This window comes from Podarcis pityusensis (genome assembly GCF_964106645.2).
Source record: "Podarcis pityusensis genome assembly, chromosome: 12".
NCBI classification, from domain to species: Eukaryota; Metazoa; Chordata; class Lepidosauria; order Squamata; family Lacertidae; genus Podarcis; species Podarcis pityusensis.
In genome coordinates, this window is record NC_138037.1 from 973,630 (window position 1) to 982,361 (window position 8,732).

An 8,732-nucleotide genomic window follows, 5' to 3' on the forward strand; every position below is an offset into this window, starting at 1 on the left:
CTCCCCCCCCATCCGAAGAACAGGATCAATCACTGCTTATATTCAACTTATAAAACACATTGAAGGATTTTCAGTCAGCTGAAATGCAACATTTAACGTTTATTTAGAAAAGCAAACAGTGCTCTCATTCATGACCACCTCCTTCAAAGCGGGGTGTTTTGGGGGGCGCGGGGGGTGTTCCTTCAGTTATTCTTGCCTCCGGTGAATAACGTCGTCGCTCCGGCTCCGAGCAGAGTCCTGGAGCTGCGCCCCCTGGCGTCCCCCCTCCCGGGCGCCTCACCTTTCGGGAGGCGGCTCAGAAGCCCCCGTGTACCCGGTGGCGCTTCTGCCGCGTCAGTGGAGGCAACCCTGCAATTGGGGGAGAGGGGACGACGGGGGAAAGAATTATTGCAACCGGAGCAAGCAATGGAGACGTGGGAAACAGCATCTCAAAAACGCGAATCTGTGGCTGGTGGGCAAATCAACGTATTACCGGCAGTCTAGGCCAGTTTAATACACGCGAGGGGGGCACGCAGCGCTCCTTAGCGAAGCCACCGCCCGCGGCTCAGGATGCCTCCCGGTTCCTGAGCCCAAAACGGCGCTGGAACTTCTGGAAAAGTTTCCCTGCAGTTTAGTTCGGGCATTGCGCTGCCTCCAGCGCCCTCTGCCGGTGGCCTGGAGCAGCTGCACGCGGTTGCCTCGGTCGCCTGGGCGGCCCGCTTCGACGGGACGGACCCGCAAGGAGCCTTTGCACTGGGGGAGCGGACTCCAGCCCCACCCACTGACCCACCCGGAGGCTTCAGCTGCTGCGCACCTCGGACTGCGCCTGCCCCCGCCGCCTGACTTCCGGGAGTGAGCCAGCCAGCCCCTCTCCCCAGCTAGTACAGGACGTCTTCGAAGCGGAGCAGCAGGAAGTCGCGCAAGGCCGGCGGCAGGGGCAGCTCCGGCAGGGCGCGGATTAGGCGGTCCTCGAGGTGGTTCCGGATCGCGCAGCGCGCCAAGTGCTGCAGGGCGCGCGGACTCCGGCCCAGGGCAAAGAGCGACTGGAAGAGGCGCGGGTGTTGCTGCCAAGAGAGAAGCGGAGAGGCGGTCAGAAAGGGGGGGGCGCTCCCCCCAGGGTCCTCCTTTGCGCACCTGCCACCGTCCAGCAAGGCCTGGGCAAGGAAAGCCTGCGGGAGCACCAGGGCCCTTCGTAGGGGGACAGCAAGAGCGCAGCGGCCTGGAGGAATCTCGCGGTGTTTGAGGTGCACGGGCCCCGTCGAACCACTCTTGCTGTTGCGCCCCACCACAGGATCCCGCGCACTTACCTGCACCAGCTCGGCGGGCACAGCCTCGGCCCAGTCCTCCGTGACGGGCACGCGCGGGTAACAGTTGATCAGGGCCTCGACAGAGCGCGGGGAGGCGCAGCAGTGGCGCAAGACCTGCGACGGGAGGGACGAGGGGAGGCAGCAGTCAGAGACCCGCGCCAGAGCCTGACAGCGCAAGGAGGCCCCGCCGAGGCGCGAGTGTCAGTCGCTCCTTTGCGCTGCGCACTTTTGCTCTTCTAGACTCGGTAACCTAGGAGAGCAGCGGGACCCGTCCCATCGAGAGCCCCCTGACTGGGAGCCGCCGCCCCCAGCCGCCAGGTAGCCTTCTGAAGTTAGAAGATGCTCCCGATAGAGTCGCTGCCAGCCAGTGTTGGTGATGCTGTGCCAGATGGAGCAACGGCCGGCTTCCTCGATTTCTCCAGCCCAGTCGCTGCCGGGCCCTGCTCTGTCTTCTGGTCGCAGCAGGGCCTCGACGGGAATGGCCCCATTAGGTGAGCTGAAACCCCGGGCGTAACGACCTTTAGGCGCCCATGTCCATTACTTCAGTAGCAATGCAGGCAACGTGCATTTAACTCTCCCGCCCCCGCCCTGCAAATTATGTTTTCCAAGGGCTTCTGCGTTACTGAAGCGTCAGATAACACGCAGCTCCTTCTATTTGCTGTCCCGGCACCCCTCTGCTGCTTTCTGGGGGGTCCTTTGGGGGGGCCCTGGGCTAGCGGGCGTTGTGCTTCCGCCCCGAGGTCCACCCCTCGCTGCTGCGCTAGTCCCTCGGCCAAATCCCACGTCGGGGGTCTCATGGCCCGGCACCTCCCTGGGGTTCAGGCGGCTGCGCGGCGCCCCTTGGCCGGGGCTTCCCTCTCTCTGGGACTGGACTGAAGCAGCGCCTGAGCCGGCTGCACGGAGCAGCTCCATCCTCATTATCTGGTGTTAATAGGAGATTAATTAGTGTTAATTGTTGATTTTCCTGCATTTTCCCAAAGGGGAGAGCAATCTGCCAAGCCTGGGAATTAAGACAGATGGTTAACCCGTTGCGCGGGGAGGTGGCCGAGATCAGGTGCAGGGGCTGCCGGGGGCTCTGCCCGGAGACGGGAGAGGAGAGGCCCGTTCCCTCCCCACAACACCCCTTTCGCCCCCCACCCCAGCAGAGGGCATTGGGCCTTTCCTGCCGCCTGCAGGGTCCGCTTGCAGCGCCGGCAGAACCACCCCTGCAGCTCCCAGGAGAAGGCGGAGGGCGGGGTCCTTCGGGGCTCACAAGCCCAACCCTGGAGGGGGACCCAGTGGCAGGCCGTCCCGCAGGTGCTCTTAGGCGCTCTGGAGCTCCGGCTTCACTCAACTGCTGGTCTCAAAGCGACGGAAGCACCGTAATTATAACGGCTGGAGGCCTCTGAAAGGTCTTGCAAGGACTGTTTTGCTTGCAACCCGAGACAGCATTCGGCGCTCGTTTTCTGCAAGCGGCCCCGGGGGGCCTTTGCCCGGGCAACGTTGGACTGGCCTGATACAGCAAGCTCTCATGTTCTTAACCCGTTTGCGGGGTTCTGGGGTGCCAACTTGGGGGGGGGGGATGATTGGGCAGGTAAGTCCCGCCCTGCATAATCGATCATATGAAGCGGTGCACGCACACCATTTGAATGGCAATGCCCACCAACTTGGAGGGGGCATTTATGGGGGGGCTGAAGCCCCCTCGGCCCCTAGGAGTTGGTTCCTATGGCGGGACTCCAGCAAGACTTCAGCCCTTTCCGAGGAGGCCACGGCGCAGGTGCCAAACCAGGCAGGTGAGGTCAGGTGAGGCGCATGCAGTGCCCTGGACAGTCCCGGCGCCTTCCTCGCCTCTGCCGCCCCCATAGCAGACAGAGGAGCCGTGGACTTGTGGGGCTGACAGCCAGCCAGCCAGCCAGCCTCTCCCCGCTCCCGTCCCAGGGCCCCCAGGACTTGAGGCGCCCCTGACCCTTCTCACCCCGCGCGCACCTTGAGGAGGGCTCCGGGCCAGACGCGGACGGCGCCGTGGTTGAGCAGGTCTCGCACCACCAGCTCGGGCCGGTGCTCCAGCTTGTAGGCGGCCACCTGGAGGATGTTGTGCAGCGCCGTGTTGCCGCTGTAGCTCATGATGTTGACGTTGGCGCCGCGGGCGAGGAGCAGCGCCACCACGCGGGGGTTGGCGGCCTTGCAGGCCTGGTGCAGCGGCCGCTGCCGGTCCGCGTCGGGGGCGTCCACGCTCGCGCCCGCCTCCACCAGCTGCCGGCACACCTCGTAGCAGTCGCCCAGCGCCTCCGGAGGGTGCGCCTGGGCGCAGGCGGCGTTCAGCGGGGTCTGCCCCTCGGCGTTGCGCGCCTCCAGGCTGGCGCCGTAGCTCAGGAAGAGGCGCACGTGGCCCGCCAGGCCCAGCCGCGCCGCCAGGTGCAGCGGCGTGTCCTCCTCCTCCTCCGAGACGCAGTTCACCCGCGCGCCGTGGCGCAGCAGCAGCCGAGCGCACCTGCGCGGGGAGAAGCAGAGCGGTCGCCCGGCGCCTTCCTGGGTCCCCCCCCCCCCGCCGTCCCCAGGCCTGTGTCCGGGCTCTGCTCCCCCAGGGTCTACTCGGCCAAGCCTGGCTCTTGTGTGCCCCAGAGGGGTTGTGGATTTTCAAACTTGCCCTAGACTAGGGGCTTGTTTTGCTCTTAGGAAAGTTCAGGGCGGCTCACATGAAGGAAGAGGCCTAAAAGTTTGCGTGCTGCTTAGCTTGGCCTGAAGGCGTGAGAAAGAGGAGCTGGCAAAAGGCCCCTTCCTCGCGTTTCCTTCCTGGCCTGCCTTGAGCTGGTCTCTCTTAGCCAGAATGGCTCCCCTCTGCTTCCAGCATTCTGAATGCAAGTTGCTGGAAGGAAACAACCCGGCGGGATGGAGAGCGGCTCTCGTGTTCGGATCCTGCTCGGGTGCTTCCCAACAGAGGCATCTGCTTGGGCACAGCGAGATGGGCCACTGGCCTGATCCAGAACCGGGCGGTTCTCGCGTTATTGCGTGGGACCTTCTTTCCAGCTAGGGCTGATACTTTCTGCTGGGAGGAGACCTCTCAATTCGGATGTCTCTCCACCGCAGAGACAAGCCCCGCTCTGAATCCTCTTTAGTCCTAGTATCAAGTGTGTATTTCCTGCAATAAATGGAGTTTTCTCCGCCTCCCCATTAGTATGTTTGATTTTATCCTGGGTAAAGTGTGCGCCTCCAACAGGTAATCTGTGGTCTGTTTCTCTCTCTCTCTCTCTCTCTCTCTCTCTCCTAGCTTCCAGCTTCTCCTCCAAGAATTTGTCTACTCTTTTTTTGAAGCCATCCAAGTTGGTGGCCATCCCTGCCTCCTGGGGGAGGGAGTTCCGTAGGTTAACTACGCGCTGCCGCCGGACGAATGACTTTCTTTAGGCTTTCCTGAACCGTCCAGCATTTGGCCTCGCTGGATGCCCCGGAGTTCCAGTGTTACGAGATAGGGACAAGAACTTTACGCATCCCCCCATGCTATGAGTAATTTTATAAACCGCTATCTTGTCGCCTCTTACTTGCACTTTCTCTAAAGTAAAACGCCCCAAATGCGGCCACTTTCCCCCAGAGGGGAGTCGCTCGTTCCCTCCATCATTCTGGTCGCCCGTTTTCTTGAAAGGGCAGCGAATTGTTAATTAATCATTATTACTGTGGCCTTTTTTCCAGTCAGGGAGAGGCGCTTGTGGGATTCTCCTGTTTCAATATAACTTGGTAGTCTGGAGCGCTCTGCAGCTCAGGGAGAAAACCTGGGGTTGGGCGGCGGCTACGGGCATTTCCCCGTTTGGGTCCAGGGGGCGCCCTCTGCCGATTGTTTTGCTTCCAGGACCCCAGGACTGACCTTCCTCTGGGAAGCCAGGAGAGGACGGCTGTGTTCCCCACCCCACGCGGCCCTTCTCCCCTGCCCGAAGCCCAGGACCAAGCGAGGGGCGCCTCTTCCAGGCCCCGCGCCCCAGGAGACGCCCCGTCGGGGCTGTGCCACTCACTCGAGGGAGGCGGGGCTCCGGCACAGGTGAAGCGGCTGGAGCCCTCCTTCCGAGACGGCCAGGGGGTCAGCGCCGAAGGAGAGCAGGAGCCGCACGCAGTCCGTTGTGGCCGCCGCGCACGCCTCGTGCAGCGCTGTCCGGCCGCCCGGCGCCAGGTCCACGTCCGCCCCGCGAAGCAGCAAGTGGCGCAGGCACTCCAGGTAGCCGCGGCTGGCCGTGATGTGCAGCGGGGTGGTCAGCTCCTGCTCGTAGGTCAGCGACCAGAGCCCTGTGGAAGCGAGGAGAGACGCGGGGTCAGGAAGGGCCGTGCGGCGGACACAAGGGCGCTTTGCACGTGCTCAGGGGCACGGTGGCGCGCGGAAAGCAGGCTCCAATGGAAGCCTGCAAGCGCGAGAAGGGCGCAGGAGCGATCCCCAAGCTCTGCGGCAGGTTTTCCTTGGGGGCTTTTCCTACCCCCGCCTCTCCCCCACCCCCGTTGATCTCTGGGCGCACTCAACCAGCGGGAGTTGAATCGGTAGTTCTTCCACTCGTCCTGGTCGCTGGTGTCGAAGACGGAGTTGGGGCCCACTCCGCTCTCGGGGTCGCCCAGGAGGCAGAGGATGGCGCACCCGTCGCCCATCAAGAGCGCCTGCCAGAAGGCCTGCGCCGGGCCCTCGGCCTTGCGCGTGGAGATGGGCTCCATGGCCCCGGCGGACGCGACCCTCGGGGCTTCTCCGGCGGGACAGAGGCTGCAGCTGGGCTGCCCGGGACGGAGGGCTGCGTGCCCGGGTGTCAAGTCGCAGCCCGAGCTATTCTGGGGCTCCCTTGTGACTCAGCAGCAGCGCCGGTGCAAAGGGGAAGCGCCGCGCCAGAAACTGGGAGCGGGGCGAGGGGAGAAGGCAGGTGATCTCCACGTGCTTAGCGAGACGGGCTGCGCAACGCCCCCGCTCGGTCCCACCAGACCAGCCCTGTGGGCCCTGGCACGATCAACCTGGGCCGGTGATGGTGGCCTACCTGGCAGGGTTGTTTTGACAAGGAAGGCACGAGAAACCCGTCCGCAAAGCGGGAAGGGCCGCAGGAGCAGATGGCCAGCCCCAGCTGGCGGGGAGGGTCAGCAGCACGTGAGGCGCGCGAGCCCGGCCGCGGGAGGAACAGGCCGGAGGTGGGGGCGCTCTCCGCGCGTTAACTTGGAAGCAAACCTTCCGCCCTTCTGCCAGGCAGCAGCTCCCCACGACTGAGGCCACAAGCGGGACACGCGGGGGGGGGGGCAGCAACTGCTCTCCTTCAGAGGCCTCCTGCCTCTGGTCCTGGAGCGCCGAAAGGGTGATTCGCCTCTGCCAACTTGTCTAATCCCCTTTTAAAGAATGCTTTAGTTGAGATTCCTGCATTGCAGGGGGTCGGACTAGATGACCCTCAGGGTCCCTTCCAACTCTGCGCCTCTAGGATCTATAAAGTCCCCTAAAATGAAGGATCACCACAATCTGTAGCTGCAAAGCTGTAGCTTGAATGCCCTTTTGCTCCCAGGCTCCCTCCCACCCACCCATTCTGCCCCTTCCCCCTTCTACCTTTAACCTTTCTGCAAGCATAACTTTCATAATCCCTGTTTGGTTTAGCCAATTTGAAAGTGGGAAGGGAGAGACAAGGGGTTGGGTTTTTTTTGCTTGTTTGTTTTTAAAGTGACAGTATACAAGAGAGTTGGCAGTTCTTGTTATGTTTCCAAAATAAAGGTTTGTTTGTGAAGAATCATTTTTAACTGACAAACAACGTATTTTAAAGGGAAAAAACCTATTCCCTACATTGCATCATCATACTGAATAAACTGCCAGATGGGTGGGGTATAAATAATAAATTATTATTAATAATAATATAATAATATATAAACTCTATGTGTGTGGGAGTTTCAAAAGTGTCAAGGATAACCAAAGTATTTTATAAAGGGTCTCATTACCTTCCTCTCCTGGGGGGAGGGCGGGAGGCTGCAGTGCCCACCCCTCCCTTTGCCCCTGGATTGCAAACCAGCCATCTATCATGTTTCCTGGGCCACTTCATGTGTGCAGGACATTTCCTCTGGGGGACTTGCCCCTTCTCCCTACAGCCCCATCACTCTTGCTCTTGGGGTGTCTCAGGCTGGAGAACACAAAACTCTTAACCTTGGTCCTGGGTTCGAGTCGCCTGTTGGGCAAAAGGTGGGGTTGGACTAAATGAGCCCTGTGGTCTCTTTCCAACTCTACAAGGATCATTAGCTCCTTCGGCCTACACTTCTCAACTGAGCGGCCTAATAGAATCATGGAAAAGGGACCCCCAGGGCACATGGACCTCCATGCTCCAAGCCACCTTGCTCCCCGCCTTCCACAGCTTCCCTTACCCCATTTCTGGCTGGTCCAGCGCAGATCTTGGCTCTTGGCGTGGATGACCAAGTTGACCTCGGCGCGCTCTGAGAAGTGCCTCTGCACCCCGTCCAGGTCCCCCGTGTAGAGGGCGTTCTGGACCACCATGTCCCTGCACTCGGAGGGCGGCTCTTTGTAGGTCCTCCTGCTCCAAGAGGCCACCGGGCCTTGGCAGGAGACCTGGCTCTTGGCACCTTCCCACCTCCATCTCAGCTCCGCATCCAGCCCCAAGGAACGCCACCTGGAGGCCCTGGAGGAGGAAGACGAGGAGGGGAGGGACCTTGACATGAGCTTCCTCTGAGAGAGACGGCTCTCCTTCAGCGGCTGGGGGGCTTCTGCCCTTGGAGAGCTCTGTGCTTGCAGGACCCAGGCCTGACTCAGGGCATATAAATAGTTCTCTTGGCAGCCACCTCCTGCCTGCCTGCCTGCCGGCTTCTTTTATCATCAGCTCCCAAAATACATTGCAGCATTTGAGCCAAGGGAGGTGTTTTGTGGCAGACCTGGGGAGATTCCAAATGTTTGCAAGCATGTGCAGAGTGCCTTCCCAAAAGTCCCCCGCACATGAGAAAACATTTTTCTTCAGCTCACAAAAAGCAGACCCAATTCTGGAAAATAAGGCCCCTTTCCAAAGTGAGGAAAATGCTCATCCTGGAGACAGACAGTGAGGGAATGGTCATCCTCTGAGATTTCCACCCAAAGTGCCCTTTGGGGAGCTGAAAATCTCCTTCCATGCACAACTTATTTTAGGATAATCTTTGAGAACAATTATGACCTCCAAGGATGCTTAGGCAGACTTGAATGACCTTCTCCCTTTTTATGTTTCCTTTTTAACCAAGAAATCGCTCTCATTCAATTTAAGTAAACAATAAAAATATAAGGTTTACTCGCCTCAAAAGTCTTGCCAGGATTCAACAAATACAGGGATGAAATCAGGCAGCCAATGCACCTGCAATGCGCTCTACGTGGGGCTCCCTTTGAAGGTGACCCAGAAACTACAACTAATCCAGAATGCGGCAGCCAGACTGGGGACTGGGAGTGGCCGCCGAGACCACATAACACTGGTCTCAAAAGGCCTACATTGGCTCCCAGTACGTTTCCAA

At 60.4% G+C, this 8,732-nt stretch overlaps 1 protein-coding gene across 3 annotated transcripts; it reads right to left on the reverse strand.

Moving 5' to 3' along the window:
• Positions 1–79: 79 nt before the first annotated feature.
• On the reverse strand, positions 80–7,986 carry ASB10 (ankyrin repeat and SOCS box containing 10). Of its 3 annotated transcripts, XR_013978331.1 has the most exons (6): positions 7,611–7,986; positions 5,267–5,534; positions 3,252–3,756; positions 1,287–1,400; positions 794–1,043; positions 80–348 (listed from the first exon to the last, which is right to left on the reverse strand). XR_013978331.1 is itself a non-coding variant. In XM_080975547.1 (5 exons), exons 1-5 carry the CDS (start codon positions 7,918–7,920, stop codon positions 858–860), a joined length of 1,383 nt encoding a protein of 460 aa, XP_080831673.1. In that variant the 5' UTR covers positions 7,921–7,986; the 3' UTR covers positions 80–857. The 3 variants fall into 3 exon arrangements, 2 of the variants coding, with proteins under 2 accessions (XP_080831673.1, XP_080831674.1); XM_080975547.1 differs by having other exon boundaries at positions 80–1,043; XM_080975548.1 differs by lacking the exon at positions 7,611–7,986 and adding an exon at positions 5,759–6,114 and having other exon boundaries at positions 80–1,043.
• Positions 7,987–8,732: the final 746 nt, after the last annotated feature.

Coding starts and splice junctions, on each gene's coding strand:
- ASB10 (XM_080975547.1), bottom strand. CDS start 7,920: ATGTCAAGGTCCCTCCCCTCCTCGTCTTCCTCCTCCAGGGCCTCCAGG. Junction 5,535..7,610: donor CTGGACCAGCCAGAAATGGG/GTAAGGGAAGCT, acceptor TCGCTTCCACAG/GGCTCTGGTCGCTGACCTAC. Junction 1,401..3,251: donor GGCCCGGAGCCCTCCTCAAG/GTGCGCGCGGGG, acceptor CTCCCGTCGCAG/GTCTTGCGCCACTGCTGCGC.